Consider the following 23,573-nt stretch of genomic DNA (forward strand, 5'->3'; position numbering starts at 1 on the left):
TGCAAGTTTTAGATTTCTGCAGAGTAACATCTCGAAGAAGTTTCCTCCTGCTCAGGAATCAGATGGGCTCTGCTATTACTCAAGCCTAAACATGATAAATTAAGGTCAGAATGTATATATATATTTTTTGACTGTGCTAGCAGTGTGGGTGGGTGAGCAAGGACTGTAGAACCTCTTCCCTTTATCATAAGGGCCTGAATGCAACTGTGAGGCTGCCAGCAAGGTCTGCCATGCTTGCACCACTCTTCCATTCCTGGCAGGAATGGTGGGAACTTTATCAAAGAGTCCATGTACCTCTGCAGCAAGGTACGTTCTAATGAGGCTTTCTTAAGCAAGCTGAAACTTTTTAATCTCAATTCAATGACTTTTCTGTTTGTAAGCTCCCCCCGGAAAGACAGGTTTGTTTCTAGAGTCACCAAAGGCTGACCTCCCTGTACTCTGGGTCTTTATGAGTCCATGCTGTGTTCAGGTAGGGTTAGTGCTAAGCCCTGTAACCAACTGCTCTCAGACAACCCATGCTCTGACCAGGATGGTCGTGGACAAACCATGCAAGGCCACTTGCAGAAGAACAGTCGCAGTAAGTCATTGCAGGCTGTAATTTTTGTGTAAGTTTGCAGACTTTGTTTCCCAGTCTGAGTTTTCACAGACAGAAGGCCTGCAATCATGACATGTGGGAGGTTCACATTTGATAAATGTAAATGCCAAGTTTAACCAGTCATGAACTGTTAACCCTCATTCAAGGAATCCAGCTGAGCACCTCACTGAGTTAAATTACTGCCCCCCTCTGTGGCAACACTCTAGATCTGTCCTTTGCAGAGAACAGTTTGTTCCTCTCTACTCTTATCTCGCTGTTCCCCCTTATCCCCTACAGCCAAAAGCTTGTGGGCCATTCTACCCCCTCAGGGGCTCATTTTCCCCCATACCTTAGGACCAATGAATGCGGGCAGGGGATCAGCACTCCACCTAAAACCATTAACATTAGGCTGGGGACTTATTTAATTGCCAGAAGAGCAAGAACCATGGTAAGATTTGATACTCCTTTAACTTACTGAACTCAACCAATGTAGTATACATTCCTTTTATTTAAAAAGTTATCCTAACAGTGCCTGTTGCACCTATACAAAAGAATCTTTACACTGTCCACACACAGGTATGTTAGGGCTCCAACAGCTGCCACAGGTCTCAGACAGATCCTGAGCTAACGCAGCATTCCTGGTACGTGGCATTTAGATGGAGGGGATGGGGGCAGAAGGCAGTAGTACTGGGAACTGCCTGACAAGTGGAATGTGTCCCTCCTCTTGGGGACAGAGAGACTCCTGCCAATCCTAGATCCATTGGGGGAGAGGAGTGGAGATAGAGTCTGTAGGAAGAGCACCAGTGTCACAACAGGAGGGTTACCAGGCCGGAGCAGTATTGGCCAAACGTCTCATGCGCCTAGGAGAGAAGAAGAGGTTGGTTAGTGCTGTGCTGAGTCTAGTCAAGTCGTGCAGAAATGGCTTCTTTGGGAAGGAGACTGCACCTTTAGCATAGGTTTATTGCTTAGACAGGGCCCCAGGGTTACCCGAGTCCCCTGTTGATAAGGCTGGGATACAGCAATTTTCTGCAACTGCTTTTGTGGGAATTCTGTCATTAACTGGGACTGACTCAATCCTCCTGCGAGCCATTCAAGCTGCATTTGCTGAGAAACAAAAGGATTCTGAATCTGGTAACCTACAGTAACAGAATTTCAGGAAAGAGCCAAGTCAGCATATTTACTATTCCCACACTTCTCGCAGAAAGACTCCAGCAGTTCCTTTCTGTCTGGCAGCAGCAATCCCACCAAGGAGGCACAAGGGCCCTTGCTGGCTGTGGGGACAGCGCTCAGCGGCTCTCCAGAGCAGGCAGAGCAACTCCTGGAATCACAAGAGTGCAGCCCTCAGTGGGGCTGCAGCTGGGAGCCTGCCCATTCCTGCATCAAGCAGCACTTGAGCCAACATAAAAGAAAGCCCTTGTGGCAGGAGTCTAGTTAGCATGACAGCGCACGAAGCATGGGTGTTTTTGATGAACGCCTTCCTAGAGAAACAGATCCCCCTGCACAAACAGGAAGCTCAAGAGAAAGGAAAACCAAAACAACCTTTGTTTCAAGCAGGAGATGGTGAAATGAAGATTTCAGTGTTTGGGGAGTGAGGTGAGAGCAGTTTAATATCCTGAGGCAAAGGGATATGATTTTCTGTTGTGGTGCATGAGTTTGAAATCCTGCCAGTTGGCTCTCAGCAGGGAAAGACAAACCTCAAAGCTTTTAACTTCTGCCTTAGAAACAAGCCAGAAACAGAACTGTCTGAACAAGAGGCAGCACCTTGTATTTCTGTCCTGGTCTCTGATCTTCTTCTCCATCTCGGCATCTGTGAGGGTTTCCAGAAGAGGGCACCACTGGTCAGCGTCCCCTGTGTTGCGGATGGCGATTTCCACAGTCGGCAAGGGGTTCTCACTGCAGGGCAGGGCAGAGGGCAACAAGGCAACATCCATCAGTGCTCCGAGTGCGCGCTGCCCTGGGCTGCTGTCCCAGGATACAAGGACAACAGAACATCATTTAACGTCTTAGATGTTAAATTTTAGGATGTTAGGAGTTGCCAACTCCTGCCATCTCCTTTCAGCACAGCGAGGGGATTTGACAAAGCAGTTCCCTCCTTGCAGCAACCCTTTGCTGGCTGTCAGGGCTCCAAGTGAGTAAGTACAGGCAAAGCTCACACCAGTTTATTAATGCTGACAGCTTCCCCCAAAATGTTTTTGAGCAGGGAATGTCAACCAGGCTCTTGACCTGGCTTTGTCATTCTCCAACTCAGACTTCCCGGGTGTAATTTGCCTAGCACAGCTCCAGCAGCTCTTCCCTGGCAAAGCAGAGGTCTGGCTTCCTGAGGAGAGCAGCCTGAGAGCACAAGTTTGCCTCTCCCAATGCCCACAGAACGGGCAGTCTTTTAGGACCTACAGTTTCAATTACAGGCTCTGGCCCCAAGATAACCTACGTTGGTGCTAGGCCCAGCACAAGCCACGGAATGCCAGGCTCCGTCCCAGATCACAAGATCTGCTCCTTGGCCCTCTCTGCCCTGAACAGCTGTATTATCACACGCACAGAAGTATTTACTGCTTCCCTAGCCACTTTACATCGAGCGTCAACAGGAACCGACCACGAGTAGCTTCCCAAATATTGACAGTGGGGCTGGAAGCCCAGCATAAATACAGATGACCCTCAGCGTGTAAATGTTTGCTCCGGACGCCGGAGCGCGGCCGGGCCAGAGGCGCACGCGCCGCGAAGGCGGCTGCAGGTGGGCGCCCGGCCCCGCGCAGCCACCCAGTGCCTCGGGACTGCCCGTGTCTGCATCAAAGCTCTTAAGCAAGAATAACAAGCCTTCAAAATGACCCTACATCCAAAAAATCCAAAAAACTCATCCAAAGCCTTCCCTTATCTGATCCTGGGATCTGATGTTAGTCAAATCTACTTCGGGTATCTCCAATGACTGCTAAGCAAGGCATTTCATCTTACCTCCAAACTGCTACAAAGCCTAGGCAAACTGCTAAATCTCTCTTTCGGGCACGGTGTATTTCTCATTTACCATGTTCAGCCCTGTGCATGCTACCCAGCCTGGGAGCACTGCATGTGAGGCCCTAGAAACAGTATCAGGATGGGAGATACTGCTGCAGTCACCCCCTAAAAATCCCATGGGCTGCCTGCTTCCAGTCCTGCCCCCCTCCAGGGCTTTCAGGCTCCCTTTGTTTTGCATGGAGACGCTCTGCTGGAAGAAGTGCCCTGGATTTCTTCAACTGTGAGACAACTTCACCTCTCCCACAGATGAGGAAGAGCCACATGACTTCTCAAACTCCCAGTCCCTGGAGATATTAAGGTTCTTTTGATACAGCTACAGTAGACCATTCCCCGCATCAATGGAATGTCTCTGGAGCAACAACTACTCCTGTGGTTTGGGAATTCAGGAACTAACCAACCACAGAACCCAAATATCATTAATCAGAGGGATGTTTCAAAGTACTCCTTTGCTAGAAGAAAAATGGGAAGAGGAGGTCATGTTTGTACCATGACACAGAACATGGTTTTAATTAGCTTGTCTCCCCCAACCCGTGAATAGTTCCTGTCCATAGAGTTAGTTCTGTTGAGGTTCCCTTCCTCTTCTCTGACTCTCCTCCTTGCAATATTGCAGCAGTCTAAAGGAAGTCTGAAATCTACCTACTTAACTAGCCCTAAGTGAAAGATCTCTTCAGTAATCAGGGACAGATATACATCTTTATAAATATTAACAGCAGACTGGCATTAATCTGAAATAGCTGCAGCCTGGGCAGTTTTAAATAAATCCTTGCTTGCTAGGCTAGAAAAACTCATGGGGAAGCCCAAGCACCATCCAATACCTTCACTAGAAGAGATTAATCTCCAAGTGACAGCAAGTCTCTTTCCATCCTCTAGTATGAGCCACTTTGGGGACCATTCCAGAATCAAGGAGGTTTTTTTTTTTTCAAAGTGGCAATAACCCCCGGAGGAAGCAGAGCAGGGCTGGTGAAAGAGCAGCTGGCCCAGGGCAAACAAGCAGCCCTTTTCCAAGCAGGCCAACCGGAGAGGAAACCCTGGAGCGGGGAGCAGCTCTCACCACAGCAGCCAGCTGCCCCACAGCTCCGCCAGCTGCCCCACAGCTCCGCCAGCTGCCCCACAGCTCCGCCAGCTGCCCCACAGCTCCGCCAGCTGCCCCACAGCTCCTCCTCGCTCCACTCCAGCTGCTCACTGCCCTCTCCCTGGGGATACCCAGCAGGGCACAACTCCCCTTGCTGCCAGGGCATCCCGTTCTCCTGGGCTCACCCTGGCACTTCTGCAAAACCAGCGCCAACAGGAGCACCTTCCCTCTCAGAAATACAAATGCAAATACAGCATTTGTGGAACCCCAGCCTCCTGGGGTCGGACAGCCTCAGCACAGACCCTCGCACGCTGACGGGCACCGAGCGCCTGCGCGCTCAGCAACGCACACGGGGTAACAACGTGAGCACAGCAACAGCACAGAGCACCGCTCCGCACAACTGGAAGCGATTACTGCCGAGACAAGTCACCAAGCTGACTAATCAAGCCCGACATGGCCACATTCCAGCTACAAGGAGGGCCTGTGATCAAGGCAGCTTGAACTCAGCCCGGCTAGCGAGCTACGGCTCCAGTCAGTCCTAGCTCAGAGCGCCAAGGCTTAACCAAGGACGTGGCCCCAGCAGAGCAAAACTGAGGAAACAGAAACGTGCCTGGGGCTGATCAGTACCACAGCTTAGAGGGAGGCACAAGGCAAAGTCACTGTTGATTATGTTGGTCTTTCATTCCATGGCCAAAGCTGAGACACCATCAGTATTCAGCCCTGCAATGCCTCCCATACAAAAAGATCCTCAAACACAAGCAGACTGATTCACACCAGCCTCTAAAACAAAAGACATAAGGTAGTAGATCACGCTGCTTTTTGTCATTCCTCAGTCAGGCAGCCAGCAACAGCAGATCCATGTCTCAGGGAGATCAAATCTAAGCTGCCCAGGCATCACAAGCATTCTGGATGCTTTGGTTAGTTCCAGTCCCAGACCTCCTCTTATCTGTAAGAGTCCCCCCATTTCATACAAATCATATGCTCTGTTTTCCTGCCATATCTCATGTACCTAATCGAAGCACCCTGCTGCTTCAGATCAAACAGCCACCAAGAACAGTGAGAAAAGGAGGAAATTGTGAAAGCTGCTAAGCTTGCACAAATGGTGGTCTTTAAATGGTACTGGCTCTAAGAGAACTGCCTATTAAATCACCAGGAAGGATGCAAAAGGATGTTCAAGGAAGAGGGGGTCTTTAACTGCCCCTACTTATTTGGTAAGTTTTCTTACAAGGCTGGTGGGTTTAGGTGCTAGTGAGCATATAAAACAGAGAGGCCAAACCCTTTCCCCATGGAAAACTTCTTTAACGGAGGACAGAACAGCAGCAAGCCACCATCATCGGGGCTGATCCAAATGAAACACTATGTCACTGAAAGATTCATTGACGCTAAAATCTGTGAAGCAAGAACATCCACAGCCACACCAGTAATAACAACAGTAATAATGAAAGTTCTCTACCTGAAGGCGTAGGTCTTCTGATGCCAACTCAGCTGTCCGCGGATACTGTAGGCTATAGTGGTGACAAACTCGCCACCCAGGCCAAGCTCGGAGCACAGCTTCAAGGCAAACTTTTCTGGTGAATTCTCCTTCTCTGACATGTCCCATTCAAACTGGTCTACAAGGGAGATGTTCCCTACGTGGATGTTTAGCTAGAGAGAAGGAAGAAACACAAGTGAGTTGTTTCCATCTGTCACAACAGTTGGTCAAGGGTAATTTAACATGGATAAGAGAAGCAGAGGCAAATTCCAGTTCACTGCATCGCAGAGCTCCTGAACCAAATTCTCTAATTCCAGGAGGGTGAAGGCAACTTGGCTCTGTTCACCAAGGTTCAGCTCTTCCAAAAGGACAGCATGTGCTTTAACGGATCTCCTTCACCATTTCATGGATATTTAGTAATCTGCCACCTTAGTGCTGTCCTCAAGACAAAGCACAGAAGTAATCTGGACAAAGGACAGGGATTAAGAGCTCCTTGGTTCTGAAGGAAGACTCTGTACTTTTCTTACCCTATACCATAACCAGACAAGTGATTTAGCTCCTTTCCTACCTTTGCTTTCGGGTATTACCTTAATAATAACTCGTTGATCTGACTGGTCTTCTAGAATACTGTCCGTTGGGTATGACTCTATCTGCTGTCGGATGGCGGAGGCAATAGCAGGGACAAAGGTCAGAGGATTCAAATCCAGGTCATCACAAAGAATCTCAGAAAACATTTCCGGGGTCATTAGCTTTTCTGACAGAGAACAAGAACGAACAGACATCATTAATTTTCTTGCTAATCAATGTCTTCCACTTACAGAATACACGAAGTTAAGCCTATGGCGTAAAGAGGGCAATCCCAAGTGCATCATCTTTTGCTCTTAAAGGCATGTTCAGTTTCAGGTTTGCAAGAAGATGTGTGCTCTGACACATGGACTTGAACTAACAGCCTTCCTTATATGTGCTTGGAGACAACATAGTTTTAGCCTAATAATCCAAATAGGCATAAAGCAGCCATACACATTAAATGTTTAAGGTGTCTCAACTAACAGAATGGTCTTGTTAGGCTGCTGAAACGGGTCAGCAGAACAGGCCAGGTAAACACTTCAATTTATACATCTCCAGGAATGACTGCAACCCATAGAGGTGGCACAGTAATCCCTTAAGAGAACCAAAAGCTGAACAGAGCCTACCCAACCGGGAGGCCTTTAACTCTGTGTGTACAGGGTAAGGACACGCACGCCCACGCTTGCTCTCTTTACATGTTCTGTGAGGGACACGACACTCTCCACCCTCAGGAAACTCTCCTTCCTACCTACCATTCATGTTCCATGTAAATGCATCTCTGAGCTTCTGCCCATCAATTTCCATATCCAGCCTGATTGGAACCAGAACCTCCGGCTGTGACGCATTCTCATGGATCACTGCTGGGTCGTGGTCATCAAAGCTAATACAAAAAGCAGCAACAATGTGAAGCTCAAAACAAAAAAAACATCTGGCACCTGGAGCTCCAGGTCCCCATCAGTCTTTATGGAGGCTCCTCAACACAAATTTACAGGCCTGTGGCAACCAACGCTGAATTTTTCACCTTTTTTCACATGCATCATAATCCATTCCTGCAAATAAAGAAGCCTTTCCAAGGTTAACTTTTATCTTGGTCTCCTCAACTGCTCACCAGAAAACAGTAGTTACGAGTCACAGCAGCAGCTTCTAATGAGGTAACCAGATACAAAGTTAGTGGAATATGTCAGTGAGAGGCAGTCTCAGTGCTTCGTATACAGGATTTGCATGTGTTTCAAATGCCAACTGTTCAGCAAATCACAGAAAAAAAAAATCTTAGGAACCTATCAGGAAAAGAATGGACATTTTTCCTGACAAAAATGAAAGCTTATTTTCCGAGATACCTGAATCACGGCTGGCTGCTTATGGAAGAGCCTCCAGACACACAGTTCAACTGGAAAGCTCTAAATTAGGAACACGCAAGTCTTTTGTCAGGGATAAACCAGAGCATTACACTAACACACGAGCACTGCTCTGGCAGTGCCTCGTGTCCGTCATGGTTTTCGGTTTTCAGAAGCGAGCAGCTGTCTTACCAGAGCGGGAAAGTCCTCTTCTTGTCCCTGCCCATGCGATTCCTGTTGATGGTCGTTGAACACGGCACCGCATCCAGGTGATGAGAGCTGTTGGGCAGGGTAGGCACCCACTGGTTGTTCCTCTTTGCCTTCTGTTCCCTAAAGAAGGAGGCTATATATTAAGCTGTACACTGTGAACATCACTGCTATTATTTAAGGCACAGTTTAGCTTTCATCTTTAAATCCTGTTATGAAATCCTGACATTTTATCCTGGAGCCTAAACCAATATTGTTACACACAGAACTTGTGTTCCATACTAGCCTCCAGAAAGCTCACCCTCCAGTTCAGTTATTCATCACATGCAAACCCAGCTATATCTTTATAAATAATCAGGTTCGTATTTGGATTTCCTGGATATATTTTATATGGGGACTGCTAAGGAGCACGACTACTCAAAAAAACAACAGCTAATGCAGAAAGTATTCTGCAAAACATCCATTAGACTGGGGTAATTTTAAAAAGAGCAGTACCATCAAATGCTGATGTTTTCCTTCTTGTTTTATATGGGCAATAACTTTATATTCTCAGCCTGGAGGTTTTCATTTATCCAACACTGCATTTTTTTTTATCTTTTTTTTTAGTCCGGAGCAGCCAGTGCCCCTCTGCACCATGGGCTCATGCAGTGACATGTCCTGTCAAGGACAGGACAGAGCTTCTTGTCCAACCCAACACCTTCCAAGTAACTCCGGCTCAGGCTCAGCCCTCGCTGCTGCTCGGTACCTGAGGTAGGTGGGAGGTTCTGTGCTGATAGACACTGCTTTATACTTCTCATCATTGCCATCCAAGATCTCTTCCACTTCAGAGGCTTTTAGCAGTGTCACACTAGTGGCTAACGTGGTATAGCCATGATCTGCCACCAGGAGAGATGCTAAGAGTTAAACACGGAAAACAGTATCATACAGTAACAGAGCATTAGTAGGATTTATAGTAATAGGTTCTCCCTGCCATAAAGGTGGGACTAAAATATATTTAGCTGTGGTGAATATATCCCCCCAAAGTGCTCTGGATTTCAATCATTCTCTTGTAGATGCTGAATTTTAGCAGGAGATTTTAAGAAAGCATTCTGAACATGTGGAATAAAGAGAGATCACTTTCTACTGACATTTCTGCATTGTCCTCACTCTCCCTCACACACCAGAATGCTCTGCTACTTGGAGATTAATTGCACTGCAGTAACTAAAGAGCCAGCTGTTTTTGTGGCACTTAAAATACAATCTAATTTTGACATCCACATAACAGAAAAAAACAAGCCTGACTTCCTTTGGGAGAAGGGGAGATTATGAAATTTACCTAAGATAGAAAGCAATGCTGGCAAAAACAAAAACTACAGAAATAAAAGTCCTTGGATCCTTATAAAGTATTAGATAAGCATTAAATCTAATATGGGAAATCATATGATTTAGCTCTGTACTCCTGAGGTTAAATCTCTTCCACAGCCTTTCTGGTTGAAAAGGTCCAGGAAATAAAAGATCCTCAGTTTGCTCAAAGGTTTGAAATAGAGAGGCAACAATAAACCCAAAACTGAGTGGCTGAACAGACCCATCAGATATTAGTGAAAGCTAAGTCTTCTTCAGCAAAGGAGCACAAACTAAGAAGACTTGGGGAAGAGGGAAAAACCTTGAGACAGAAGTGGCTGAACTGCAGGGACTGTGTGTACTTGGAGAGCCCATAGTGTTCTGGGATGGAAAAGTTAAGCATATGATCAGCATGCGCAATTAGGGCGACCACAAAATGATTAGAGGAAGAGGATTAGACATCAGTATATATTTTAAAAGCACCAAAGGTTGCTTTCTCCAGCAAAACCAAAAATAACACACAGATAAGACTTACATCTCCTGGGACTGTGAGATCGCTGATTTTCTGTTGGAGAAAAAAGAAAAAAGCAGCGAGTCAGCAGGATACTTAGAGGAAGGAGACATTAAGTCCATAATGAATCATTTTTATTATGCTCCGAAGAGTTTACAACAGGTTATTCTGCTAAGAATTTTAACTTCTTGTTATTAGTTGCTCATAAAGAATAACCCTGAGACAGCAGAATTCTCACTGCAACAACTACATCAGTAGCACCACCAGTCATAAATATTCACTCTCCGCAAGGAAGGTTAAGTAAAGGCTCGCATTTTCAACAGGACATCTTGGTAACATCCCTGACAGTGTGACAAAAGGTACAACAGTGTCCCTGCCTTTGTCAACAGCACAGCATAAAATCCCCTTCTGCGATGGCTTTTGCTTTGTGATAAAGGGGGCTGGCCCCAGAAAAGCCACAATGGGCATTTGATTTTAGAACATGTTTGGTCACATCAGGTTGCAGGCCAGAAACTGCTTGTGCCTTCGCTGCTGAGTCCCCCTCGCTGAAGCCACCTGAAGGATCTGCATAGCCCTACGGAGACACGAGCTTCCCAAAATCCGGACCCCATTTTCCACGGCAATTCTCCAGGCTTCAGTGCTGGGGATATTTATGTGTCTCCTTACCATGGGAAGATGCCACTATCTTCTTCCTCTCCTCCACTGTGGCGAGTCGCCTCCACAGCGACGGGTACCTCTTGTACAGGGAACCCCGGAACATACGCAGATAATTCCCCACCTGCAGGGAGAAACGGGGAGATGTGGCCTGGAAAAATGCTCCATCTAGAAAAACCTTTAGCAGAACCTGCAGCAAAATCAGGACTTTGTATTAACATCCAGGACACCTAAAAAGGATTTTTTTCTCTTGTTTTTGCTGAAATATTCTTGTAACACCATATTCTTTGTAGCAACAGAGAAGCTTTCACCAGCATTTATTTCACTAGCCTGAGAAGCAAAAACTCCCATCCGTTGACAGCAATCCGTTTAATAGGAAAACTCCATTTTCATGCCTTTTCGAGCAGTGTAGTGTTTGCTCTGCTCCAGCTGCTGCGTCAATGGTCAGTGCTCCACAGGACACCACCAAAGCCCCCTGCTCTCCAGCTCCAGCGCTCTCCCCTCCCCTCCATGCAGACATGGCCTGGGCCCACCGCCGAGGCCCAGAGCCCGGCGCGGGGATCAACTCCAACCCCGCCGGGCTCGCGGCGCTGCCAGGGATCCCCCCCCAGACTAAGTGCAACCCCCAAAGCAGCTCTGCCCCTTGGGGGTCCCGCCCGCACCGAGGGCTGCGCCCAGGCCTGCCGCCGCATCGCCTGGCGATCAAAGGGGGCAGGGGCCCCCCCGGGGACACCCCCGCCGGGGGGCTCGCAGGCGGCCCCACCGAGCCCAGCTCCCCACGCTGCCCCCCAGCTCCCCGCGCCCCCCAAGTGCAGCCCCCACACCTGCCCCCTCCCGCAGGTCCCTGCGGGCCCCACAGCTCCGCAGTCAGCCCATGTCCCCCCGCCAGGGCCCTGTCGCTCCCCGCAGCCCGACCCCCCCCTTCATACCCAATCCCATCCCAGCCCCCCCGAGCGCCCGCGGCCCCCCCGGGCCGCCCGCGGCCCCCCGGCCCCGCCCGGGCCCATTGTGCGCGGGGCCGCGCCGCCGCACCTCGGAGCCGATCATGTAGAACTCGCCGTCCTCCTCCAGCTGGAACTTGACGGGCTTCTGCCCGAAGGTTTTGCTCAGCGCCATCATCATCATGGTGGCGGCGGCGGCGCCCGCGGAGCGGAGCGGGAGCGGGCGGCAACGAGGGCGGCAACGACGGGCAGCGCCGCGGCCTAGTCCGGGCGCCGCCCCGCGCATGCGCCGCCGCGCCCCGCCGCCGCGCGCCGCGCACCGCCCCCTCCCCTTCCCGCGGAGGGGCGGGGCCACCCGTGGCGGCCGTTAACGGTCGCTAACGGTCGCGCACTGAGGTGCGATGGAGAGACAGGGCAGGCTCGGGCAGCAGGCCGGTTTATTGGTAGAGCACAGCACATAAATATATACACAGTATATATATATATATATATATATAGGTATAACGTGGGAGGGAGCGGCGCGCGGGGAGCCCGGGCCTGGGCTCGGTTTGTCCCAGGGAGGGCGAGTCGTGTGGCCGGTTTCAAGGCAGGCCCCGGTTACAAGCCCTTTTCCCTCTTTCTTTGCATGCCGTGGTGTAGCATGTGCAAGGAGTTGAGCTTGTGTGCAGCCGGAGTGGTGTCCAGCTGGACCTGTCTGCTGGAAGCGGCACAGCGCAGTCAGTGCAGGCACCTAATATCGGGAGCCGAAGGTAAGGAGAACTTTTGGAGCACCAGGGCAGCGGCCAGCACTGCAGCCTAGCACCTTGCAAGGAAGGAGGCACTTTGTTTATTTACAAAACTGTATAAAATTCTAATGTAGACTAGTGGTGCAACATAAAATGAGGAGTAGGGCTGTGACAGGGTGTGAGTGTTCACCGTTGCCACCACGGTGAAGCCACCCTGGTGACATAGCCACACGTCTGGGTTTCTCCATAGGCAGTCAATGTCCTGAAAACTCCCTGGCTAAGAGTGAGAAAGCGTCTCGGTGGAATCCTCCCTCCGAGGCTGAGGGCCGGAACAGTAAATGGGATGCTGCTGTGAGCAATGTAAACATCGGAAATACCACCAGAACCGTTTAACATGATAGGGCCTGGGTTAATTAGGAAAACTTGACCCCATTTCAGCTTTACTCAAGCTCTCTGGGGATGCTATTGCTGGAAGAGCCTGGCCACGTTAGGGATTTAGTGGCCCCTCTGTCTGTAGAGAACGTACCAGCCCCTTTGCTTTGATAGCAACTGAAGTTGGGACTGGTAGACCTGGAGAGAAGCAGCCTTTGTCACTTGTGACAAACACCAGTTGTGTCAGATGCTGAGGCTTAAAGGGAGCCAAGAATGGCTGTGGGAGCCCTGTTTCTGGGTGGCTGCTGGAGATAAGGGAGATGAGAGGGAAATGTGGAGGATGTGAGCACCCCTGCTCATCTGAAGGAGTTGGAGGCAGGTGTGCAGCTGAAGAAGTCCTGGCTGATCTGGCGTGGGTAGCCGTCCAGCACTTTAACCTGCACCGGGTCAAATTTCCAGTAGTTTTGGCCTCTCAGGAAATAGGCAAAACCTGTGGATAGGAGATAAAGGATTAGGAAAGACAAGACCCACACAGCTCGGAGCTCTTTCCTAGCATTTTGTTTTGCTGATACTCCACAGAATCTTCAGACCCACTAAAGAGTACCTGTTACCAGAGGGCAATTTCTCTGGGATTTAAGTCAATGCTGGAAGCATGGATGAGCTATTCCACCATGTCCAGGAATGGCTGGAGAGTGTCCCTTGTTACTGAGCATCTAAATCTGCTCAGTTCTTCCATCTGGGCCAGCCCAAAAGTCCACCCCAGAGCAGACCTTGTGCCTGCTGGCACTGACCAAACTCATCCTGAAAAGCAGCATCAATTTCCTGAGGAACGCCACGCCAGTCGGCCATGGTCCGAGGGTAGATGTTATCCACCTGACGGGTATGAGGGTTGAAGCGCCAGTAGTTGCCTCTACTGAAGATGTAGATCTTGTTCTTCTCAGCCCCCCACACCAAAGCTGCCTGGACAGGAGAGGCAGGGAGGCCCAGCTCCGCAATAGAGGTGGGGCCAGAAACTCGCCTTTCGCCTTCGTAAATCCAGTATTGAGAGTCTGGCAAGGAGACAGAAAAGGGAGAAAAGCTCAGAAAATATTTAGTGTCTGATAACTTGGCACTGACCTGTGGAACTGGAGGTGATGCCGGTGAGCTTCCATGGAAAGCGGAAAAATATTACTACTGTCACGGATCCTGTCACCAACAGGCATTTGAAGCACTAGGAGCACAGACTGAATTCCCACCTCTGTCCAACCCAGAGGGTGTCAGTGGGTGGTATAAAGCAGAGTGATTTACCAGCTGTCTTGTCTTTATTTGTAGAAGTTATTATAAAATAATTTGGCTTTGCACTTGAGCTGTCCAGCTGCCCAGCCTGTTTTCTCATCAACTTAATGCTGTGGAGAGCTCTGTGCACATATGAAAGGACGTATTTCTCTCAAGCTGCTCCAGTCAGCTGGGCCTGGTTTTAGTTTTCAAGTAGGCATTTAGGCAATGGATCAAAGCCATGAGCTTTGAGCTTGCTCTAGTTAGTGGAGGGAGGATCAGAACCTGTTGCTGGATAAAACAATTCACAAAGCCATGGAGATTGACGGGGTGAAGGTTGATTCCTATGACACCTATGTTGTGAAGCCCTGGGCTGATGGGTGGGGGGAAAGAAGGAAAAACAGATTGTGCTCTGCCTGGAGAGCGGATGCATCCCTTGTATCCCTTGTACTCCATCTGTGCATGGGATGGACTGGGAGGGACCTGCACTTACCAAGCCCTGCTCTTAGAGAACATCTGTGGGCATGCACAGGCATAAGGGGGACACATGGCTCTAAAAGAGCGAGCTACATAAACCAGCAAGAGGTTGCCAAACTAAAAGAGAGACTAGAAACATATTTCCAGTTTAGATTAAAGTGGGAATCTCTGTAATTACCCTACAGTATGTAATACTATTCCCTTATCTCGTTTTAACTCATGGTAGGAGCTGCCAAATTTAGCACTGTAAAACCTTGTCTGCAGGTCAGGTGCAAAGTAATCTGCTTATGCAATAACAATGCCTGCAGAGCTGCTCGGTGAGTTCTCTGGTACATGATCTCACAGTGTACAGAGGGGCATGCCTGCGCAGGGCAGCTCCTAGCGACGTAATCCTGCATCCTTTCTGTTAAATCTACACAGGAGGAAGCACTAAAGAAAACAGTGAAGCTGGAACAGGCACTATTGCTGGTTTGGGGCTCCAGAAATGGCTAGGAGAAGGTTTGGCTCCTCCGTAAGTGATTGTTTTTTAACCTGCACAGTGACTGGGGATTGCCTGGCTCTGCACACAGGCTATTTCAGCCTTGGAGCAATGTGTCTAGACCCCTGAGAAGCAGGAAAGATCGCGTGCAGGATCTCTGTAGTACAGGCTCAGGAGGTGAGGCAACCTGTGAAGCTATGTCTTGGGCCTCTTTTTTGCACAATGCTTTCCAGGGAACTGAGAGCAGATGATGGAGCTTTTAGAAATCTAATAGTGGTGTTGGTTCCCATCTTCCTTGAGCCTGGGGCTGCTGGAGGTGCAGTGGCCTACTTCTTGCACAGGACTCCGTTGCAGGAAAACCTTTCTATTCCCATAGTTGAACCAACAGCATCATGAAAATGCATTCTGTAAAACATCAGAATGCATTTTGAACTGTGTGTCCTGGATAAGCCCTTAGACGGAGAGAGATGCACTACTCTTTTCTGTGATACCTGAGCTGATCACTAATTCTTGGTGACTGGGAATGGCAATGAACCTGCCTTTTTCTTCCTCGTGTTTCCATCCCTAGGGAGAGCAAGCATTTCCTTTGTCCTCTGCTGCCAGCAGCTTTGCTGGGATACAGAGGATCAAAGAAAACAACTGTCCTTTTTCTAAAGGTGGAAAATATCCTGGCTGTGTCTAAAATATAAGTGATTCTTCCTTCTCTATACCCCTCAATATCTGCTAAATGGTAAAACAGAGAAGGAAAAAAATACAAAAGATCATTGGTGTCCAGAGTTGGTTTCTTGTGGGAGCTCGTTGGGTTCTGAATAGCCCTCAATAAAGACGCTTTTTCAAGCCCCCGATCCCCATCTAAGTCTTACCTTGGAAAAACCAGATATTGCCCATAGGGTCCTCAAAGGCGGCATCGATGGAGCTGGGGATCCCCTGCCAGTGACGAGAGGCCAGAGCGGGGTAGCCGGCCTGCAGTTTGCCAGCTCGCAGCCGCCACACAAAGCGGGACTTGAAGAAGAACAGCTCACCCCGGATGGTGGACACGGCATCGAAATCTGTGCTGCAGGCGTCGGGCTGCACAGACTGCCAAAGCACAGCCTGGTCAGGCATCTGGGTTCAGAGAAACCCCCCTTGCCTGGCTGGGTTCAACTGACAGCATATCCCGGTGTCCAGGCTTCTCTTCCCCACAACCCCAGCTCTGAAAGATTCTGCATCCTGCCAGTATCTCATCAGCAAAAGCTACAGGCACCCTGTGCTCCTTGGAGCAGTGTCTTTTCTTAATTTGTTTTTTAGTGACCTTCCTTGGAGGAGGAGATCTCAGGCATGACTAGGTGAAAGGAGGTTTAAACAGCAGGATCCCTGTCCTCTGTGACTTACAGCACCCACTTACAGCACCCACTACAGCACCCACTACAGGAGTGGTCAAACAGCTCCACGGCTGCAAAACTGCATGGGTCCCTTGGGCAGGTGTTCTGGTTTCGACCAGGTTTTGGTTGGACTAGCATTGCCAAAGACCAGCCTTGCACATCCCAGCTCTAGCTGGCAGTTGGGCTTGACCTGGGCATGGTCTGGCTACTTGGCAGAATGTGGGGAGTACTTGGGCTCTGCTCTGCCTGAACACAGCGGTATGGGTGGAAAACACAGGCTAAAACCACACATGAGCCTACTGATAGTGTCAGGTGAGCACAGCTGCAGCAGCTAGGAACAAACCAATGCACTCATGGTGCTAGGAGAGGACAAGCTGTTCACTCACCTCCACATTGGTGATCTCATTTGTTTCAAGGTCTGGCTGGGGTGGCTCTGCTGGCTGGGTTGGGGTTGGGTTGGGATCAAGTTTGGGTTTCCCATAGAGGTACTGGATACCTTGTTTATCATCCTCACTCAGGCTGAGCGGGTAGCGGAAAATGTAGAAAGGAGACATCAGCGACTTGGAGACAGCCGTGTGCTGCAGGCCAAGCACATGGCCAAACTCATGAGCAGCCACTTGGAGGAGGTCGGTGCCTAAAAAGGGAAGAGATGGGAGATGTTATTACCTGCCTGTCTGAGATGGGCATCAGTGAGGGACCACTGAGATCTACACTTGTCACACAGACAGCAGAGGGAGCTCATTTATTGCTTGTGTGAGCAACTGTAGCAAGAAGGTGGCATTTAAAAGTGAGTCCATACAAATTCCTCTAAGACCTGGCTTTTCTTCACTGGACTTGAGCAGATGTATGGGAGATTGTATTTTAGAAATACATGACCTGAGAACATCTTCAAAAGGCGAGGGGGAATAAAGAGATTTCAGTATGCAAAATACTTAATTTGGCAGATGTTATTTAGCTTCCAATGGATCTTTTTTGATGCCATTAAATTCTAGAAAGGAGGCATAATAAGAAGCAAAGCTTGTGAACAGAGGCCAGAGGTTTGTTGACAAGCCCCAGCATATTCGTTCACTTGGCTTCAAGTAGAAATCATCCAAGCTGCAGCCCAAGTGATGAGAAGGGCTGGTATGTGTCAGCTTATCTTGCTGCTCCAAGCAGGCTATCCCTGTTGGCTCCAGAGAGGCAGGTCACTTCTCAGCACAGGGTCTGGGGGGAAGCTGTTGGGAACAACCCCTGGAAAGGACCGAGGGGAAGGTGAGACTCTGGCTTCCTCTGCTGATTAATGTTACGTCAAAGTGATGAATTTCTACGGCACTGACACAATTAAGTCAACCACATTCTAGGTCATCTGAGAATACGGGATTTCTACATCAGTGATTTATTACAAACTTTCAAGACACTTGTTTAGCTTGGCAGGCTCCTCGCTTGATGCTTTCCAGTGTTGGCAGATCTGCAGTGCTGTTGTCAGCTTCTCGGAGGGAGCTGAAAACAGCAGGGCTGCAAGCACAGGGTGCTGGGAGGGCCCCCTTGGGGTCCTGCTTTGTGCCTGCCTCTGGGGTGGCCTCAAGGCTCACCCTGCACTCCTAGTTCTGCTTGTCCCTCTGCAAAATGCGGCTAAGGATTTCTCTGTCACACTGAGTGCTGAGACAAGGATTAACCTGTGTTTATATTATAAAGCTCTTTTCAGCATATTAAATGGCAATTACCTGCCATTTAAAGAGCTTTTACTACCTTTTTTTTGTGGAAGACACAGAGGCAGGGGAAAAGGCTGCAGAATAGGGCCTGATAGGAGCGGACATGTGTTTTGCAGTTCCCAATTTGCCACCAAATGCTGTTCTTGTGGGAGAAAATCTTCAAGCAAAGGCAGCCCCAACAAGGGGTAAAAAACTCCCTAAGTGAGAGATGGTCAGAAAGATCAGGTGCTTCATGATTCTTGTTTTGAGTTGGCATAAGGGAGGGTTGGAGACATGACATTTCTATCCCCCCATGCATAGGATCTGACTTGGCATAGAGCTGGCATGGAAATGGAGTTGCAGCAGCGGGGAAAGAGAGGACTATCTGAGCCTTGAATGTTGGTATGGACAAAATATTTGGGAATCCCCAGAGGGACAGGGCTTTGTCTTAGGCTTTGTGGTTGTTTCTTGTTCCCTGTAGATTAACTGGGAAGAAGGAGGAGGGCTTGACCCGGGTGAATTTGGGTGGCTCTTAGCAGAAGTGGGTACTTTGGGCACTGATCCAGGTGTTTCCAGGCAGTACTGCAGTATCTCATGAGATAGCGTGACGCCAGGCCCCCAGTGCCCAAGCAGAAAGCCACCAGCCAGGATCTATTATTAGCAGGAGGAAAAAAATAAAAAGTAATTTTTGATTCAATGTGGTGGTGTTTATGGTCAGAGCATTCCCAGGCTACAGTCAGAGACCCGAAGCCTAGCTGGTTTCCCTTTATGGACTTGTTCAAGGAGAAAAGGCTTTGCAGGCAGGCTTGTGCAATGCGTGCAGGGATGGGACTGAGACCTCATTGCTCTGCTGTCCTTTGGAAGATGGATGCATCACCTGGTGCCTGAGCCCCAGTTTTCTTCCATCCCTTCCCTCTTTTATTTCTGATGTTTCCCACCAGTGCTGAGTGCAGTTCCTGAATGGTGGGACATATTCTTAGCAGAGGAGCGGCCTCTCCCCCTTTACACCCCTGGGAAATCAAGCTGCTTGTGCTTGACACAAACTTTGCTGTGGCTGAAAGGTGATAAGGAAAGACTGAATGCAGATGGACTTGAAAGCAGTGGGAGGGACACGTACCACATAAAAATGACTGTTGCCTTTGAGTTTTACAGGGGCCCTGCTCACATCACAGTTAAATCATTTCTAAGTGCACTGATATCCATCCTGTAGTGTCCTCAGCTCCCTCTGAAACAGTACCGTACCCAGGTTGTTCCCAATAGTCCAGGTCTCATCATAGTCAAAATGGACATCTCCTTCGCGATGGGTCTTGGGGAAGAAAGCGTGTGCCAGGATCCCTCCGGGCCCATCAAAAGGCAGGTTATCTCCATGCCAATACCTGCAGGGAAACACATTGCATCTCAGCTGAACAGTGTGGTACCTCAGATGAACAGCATCCTATGGCCCAAGGTCTGAAGCCACCATGAGGGGACAGGAGATCTCGCTCTTGTTACAAGCTCACCCCAACAGTCAGCACTGATTGCTGCTCATCTGGTTCTGCACTGGGGGACCAAGGAGGCAGAACTCAGGCACAGGAAGCCCTGGGGAGTTTTTATGCTTTTCTCATGGAGGTTTCTCTCCTCCCTCGTTCAGCTTTCAAAAGGCTGACCATGGAGCCTAAATAATTACGGAAGTGACTGCCTGAGCCAAGATTAAGTCAGCATAGCTGAACAGCAGTGGGATGTGGAGAGGCAGCCAGCGGAGAACACGGCCAAATCCTCAGGTCCACACTCGGTCCAAGCCTGCTGCTGATGGTTAGGGAAACCCATGAGAGGTGGGAACACTTCAGAGATGTGAGGGGGCATGAGCAACTACAGAGAATGCAAATCCCACCACTGCTCAGACAATCCGCACTGCTGTTACTAGCTTTGTGCAAACAGGAGCAGAGGGAAAATAGCCCCAGTGACTATTTTGCCAAAACAGAATTTTAGGCTGGGAGCCAAGATTCATTAAGAAACTATATTTGTCCTGGGCCAGACATTTAGCTCGTCCAGTCAAGCGACAGGATGGAGAACCTGAAGATGTTAAGTCAGGACAAGACTTAGGAAAACAATCGTAGGGCAGAGAAACATAAACATTCTTGGAAATGGAGTAATGGTGCTGTGCACAGCCTGCATGGAGCTGCTGTATTTTCATCAAGCAGCCCTCAACTGACAGAAAGATCCTAAAGTCTGAAAGTGGCAACGTGAGCCTCCATGTAAGTGTCTCAGTCACGTGGTGACAGTCCACTCTGCCCTTGTAAAGGCCTAGGGATGCTGTGGGCAGGGCTGCGGCTGCGCCAGGCGAGGGTCGCTGCCCACCACGCTCACCTGGTGAAGTCGATGACGATGTCCGCGCGGCCCTCCTGCACCTCGCTGAAGGTCAGCGGGGTCACATCGCTCCACACTTTTAAAGCTTCCTCAATGGTCCGCCTCACTTTGGCTTTTACCAGTTGCCATGGGAACCTAATAATTCTGAAAGGCAACAGGCACCGGATGAGGACAGGCACTACTGCCATGAGGACACCAGATGTAGGATCAGTGGCATTAGGGTAGCCCATCTCCGTCCCCAGTGCACAGAGGCACTGCTCCAGCAGCTGCATCCAAGCAACATACACAGCAGATAAATCCCATCGGTGCTGGACCCCTCTTGCTGGTGGGCCCAGAGGGGGCTTCTCCAGACCAATCCTCTGAACAGCCACCACTGGCCTGGCCTGATATGGCCAGCAGCACTGCACTGTTATCACTGCTGAGGGGACCCATAAAGGTGCCAAGGTCTTGGATGGAAAGGTGGCCCCTTTCTGGGAAATGTATCCTCATCACTGTGGAGCGCACTGGAGAGGGAGTCTGTGGCAAATGGTCACCCTGCCCTTTTGCTGGCTTTGATACCAACTCATAATTTCATCTAGTGGTCTCTTATGGATGGAGCTGCTGTCTCTGTGAGGACCCAACTAGATAGTGACTTTTAGAAACCACAGTGCTCCCATGGTGACAGGGCTGTCACCCTCTTGTGCAATTTTATGCACTTGACTACAAACCTTGTGATGCTGTTTCCAGATAACTTTGTGGAAGATCTATGTTTTACTGAAGTGCTGCATTTCCCAGGTCTGTGCCTCCCAAGTCCATGCCCACAGAGGTACATGGGAATGGTGTGATGTCATTTTTTTCCTTCTGAAATTTTGCTCTAAGGGCATCTTTTTTTGCCCCTGGAGAGCTGGGCTGCTCAGAGCAGCTGATGGCTGTTACATGCTCGGGCTGTTACAGCCCGACTACGGGCTGTTACAGAGGGGGTTTCCATTCCCTTCAGATAACAATGTTGGCATGTGTTCATCTCAGCCCTCTTTCTTTCTTTAAGACTGTTGACCAAAGGAAAAAGCCTTTCTGTTACCTATGGCCTTTCAAGGCTATGAGGAAAGACTCTCCTGCACTTAATTAAGTATACCATGATTGAAATGCTGTCAAAGAACATACGAAGGTGCTCACTTCTCCACTCCTGCAGGCAATTAGGGAGACAGCGGCCTATCCTGCCTTAAGTGTATCCTGAAAATTCATGTGTGAAAATGTGTGGGGTGATTTGGGCAAAACTTTACCCTGAGGTGGTGTTTATGGGAATGTCAGGAACAGCAGAATAAAAGGGGCTATTTAAAACAAACAGAGAGCTCCCAGACTGGCGGCTGGGAGGAGCCAAGGCGCAGCAGGAACGGCCAGGGGAGGTCCTGCACATGTCAGGGGTTCGATGTAGGGAAGTGAACACGGTGGGGTGAGGGGTGGCACTGATGTGGGGTTGCTGGGGGACAACGCAAGAGCTGGGCAGTCTGTGCAGAGAGCTTTGCAGAGAGGTAACCACAGAAGCCTAATGCCCCGTTTGGGCCTCTCTTACTTGTAGGTGAGATCGGTCTTGTCCCAGCGCCCGCCTGAGAGGACAAACCGCTTCTGCCGATTGCGCCCGCTCTGGCCGTCGGGCAGCGTCGGGAGGTCGGGCACGCCGCAGCGGGGTGGGTTCCAGCCTGCTGCCGGCTCCTCAGCGCCCGCGGGGAAGTCCTTGGTGGGCACCCCAGTCCCCACAACGTTCACCAAGGAAGAAAGCCAGGGACTCTGCTCCTTCCAGGCGTGGTGTTTTCGAGACACATCCTGAAAGAGAAGAGGAAAAGGCTTCAGTGTCTGGACGGGGACTCCTGGTGCAGAGTGGCAGGTGTCTCTCCATAGCCGTCCTGCAGCGGTGAGTTCCACCTGTCTGTGGGGCCACCCCACCCTGCCGTGGGCACGTCCCCACAAAGAGCCTCTGCTCCCTGTCTCTAGTGGTGGCCCTGGGCTCTGCTCCGCCACCTGAACACAGGCCAGTGTTCACCTGGGAGGCAGCATGCAAGGCCATGGCATTCCCTGAGCACTGCTCTATTTTGGTCCAGTCTTCTTTGGCAGCTGGCCGGCAGGAAATGCTTTTGCAAATTGTGGATGAGAACCAGACCCTCCAAAAAAGAAAGAATTCTCTAGGGAGTAAACTCTCTCCCTTTACCCCACATCCTTTTAACCTCTCTTCCACCCTGGCCCTGGGCAGGGAAGATGCTTATGGGGGGAAGCCATTAGCTCCCCAGCACACAGTTGTGCCCCATTTTCCCTCCGATGACATCCCCTTGCTGTCCAGGCTTGCTGAACAGTCCCTTAGCATGTGTACATGTTGACAGAACTGGGGGTTGGCCTGGAGCCGGGACATAGGCAGTGGTGACTTTCCCCTGGGGAAACACACTGATAAGGGGCACTGTCCCAGGTTCCACATGACAGGAGGGTTATGGGGCACAGGGTCGCCACAAGGCTTGACCCAAACTAAATTCACAGTCTGCCGTGAAGTAAAAGGGATAAGAGTGTGTAGCTCCCCAAGTAACCAGGCTGCACAAGACAAAGGTCCAAGTGCAGAATTCATCACCTCATTCTGTGCAGTCAAGTTGAAAGGTGTTTGAGCATGCGGTGGAGTCAATGACGCATCTCTATCCTGAGAGATGGGCTGCCATCCAGCAGGGCTCCAGAGAGATGATACCCTTCCTATCCTTGCAAAGAGCTTCATCTTCCAGGGCAGTTTCCCTTCCTGCTTCGCCAGGCTGGCGTGATGCCAGCACTTCCATGATGCCGTGTAATCTGCATGTTGCTGTCGCACTGTTCCCCCACAATGAGCCCATTCATGCGGACAGGAATGAAGTGTGAAGCCCTTGGCATTAATTCCACTATCATGCTGCCCTCCCTGCAGCGGCCCTGTGCCTTTGAGCAATGCATGGATGGACACAAGAACCAGGCAGGTCACGCAAGGTGCATTTTAGGTGTCTGGCTTATTCTGTCACCACTGCAGCCTGCTGCCTTGTCCTTCCCAGCCAGTCACACCCCCTGTTTCTTGGCAGCTCTCACCCCTTGCTATCCTTTGCCTCAGAAACCAGGCCCTGCATCAACCTGCTCTGGGTGTCTATGGTGCACTTTGATGCACCACAAGAATTGCACCATCTGCCCTCCAAAGAGCAAAAGCCATTTTAAGTGCTGTATAACAAAGCTTACATAGCCCACCAGCTGTGGCACTGAGA

At 49.9% G+C, this 23,573-nt stretch overlaps 2 protein-coding genes across 2 annotated transcripts; both read right to left on the reverse strand.

Annotated features, from left to right (window-relative positions):
• Positions 1-1,063: 1,063 nt before the first annotated feature.
• SMARCB1 (SWI/SNF related, matrix associated, actin dependent regulator of chromatin, subfamily b, member 1) lies at positions 1,064-11,919 on the reverse strand. The gene is made up of 10 exons (XM_026037541.1): positions 11,749-11,919; positions 10,729-10,840; positions 10,087-10,116; positions 8,977-9,106; positions 8,217-8,354; positions 7,443-7,570; positions 6,711-6,877; positions 6,106-6,296; positions 2,336-2,467; positions 1,064-1,434 (listed from the first exon to the last, which is right to left on the reverse strand). The coding sequence occupies exons 1-10, from the start codon at positions 11,839-11,841 to the stop codon at positions 1,395-1,397; spliced, it is 1,161 nt and encodes a 386-aa protein (XP_025893326.1). The 5' UTR covers positions 11,842-11,919; the 3' UTR covers positions 1,064-1,394.
• Positions 11,920-12,405: 486 nt separating this feature from the next.
• On the reverse strand, positions 12,406-22,381 carry MMP11 (matrix metallopeptidase 11). Its single transcript, XM_026037450.1, has 8 exons — positions 22,358-22,381; positions 21,890-22,140; positions 20,341-20,484; positions 19,237-19,370; positions 16,711-16,958; positions 15,827-16,040; positions 13,546-13,803; positions 12,406-13,244 (listed from the first exon to the last, which is right to left on the reverse strand). The coding sequence occupies exons 1-8, from the start codon at positions 22,379-22,381 to the stop codon at positions 13,111-13,113; spliced, it is 1,407 nt and encodes a 468-aa protein (XP_025893235.1). The 3' UTR covers positions 12,406-13,110.
• Between the last annotated feature and the right edge of the window lie 1,192 nt (positions 22,382-23,573).

Source organism: Nothoprocta perdicaria, unplaced genomic scaffold (assembly GCF_003342845.1).
Source record: "Nothoprocta perdicaria isolate Ctin4 unplaced genomic scaffold, notPer1 scaffold_2, whole genome shotgun sequence".
NCBI lineage: Eukaryota > Metazoa > Chordata > Aves > Tinamiformes > Tinamidae > Nothoprocta > Nothoprocta perdicaria.

What these genes read in the sequence shown, in the direction of transcription:
- SMARCB1 (XM_026037541.1), bottom strand. Translation starts at nt 11,841, where the DNA reads ATGATGATGATGGCGCTGAGCAAAACCTTCGGGCAGAAGCCCGTCAAG. An exon ending in TCTACATGATCGGCTCCGAG is followed by an intron (nt 10,841 to 11,748) that starts GTGCGGCGGCGC and finishes TTCTCCCTGCAG; the next exon opens with GTGGGGAATTATCTGCGTAT. An exon ending in GACCAGGACAGAAATACAAG is followed by an intron (nt 1,435 to 2,335) that starts GTGCTGCCTCTT and finishes CTTCTCTCCTAG; the next exon opens with GCGCATGAGACGTTTGGCCA.
- MMP11 (XM_026037450.1), bottom strand. Translation starts at nt 22,381, where the DNA reads ATGGCCTTGCATGCTGCCTCCCAG. An exon ending in ATCGTCATCGACTTCACCAG is followed by an intron (nt 19,371 to 20,340) that starts GTGAGCGTGGTG and finishes GTTTCCCTGCAG; the next exon opens with GTATTGGCATGGAGATAACC. An exon ending in CAATATCTGGTTTTTCCAAG is followed by an intron (nt 13,804 to 15,826) that starts GTAAGACTTAGA and finishes TCTCCTTGCCAG; the next exon opens with ACTCTCAATACTGGATTTAC.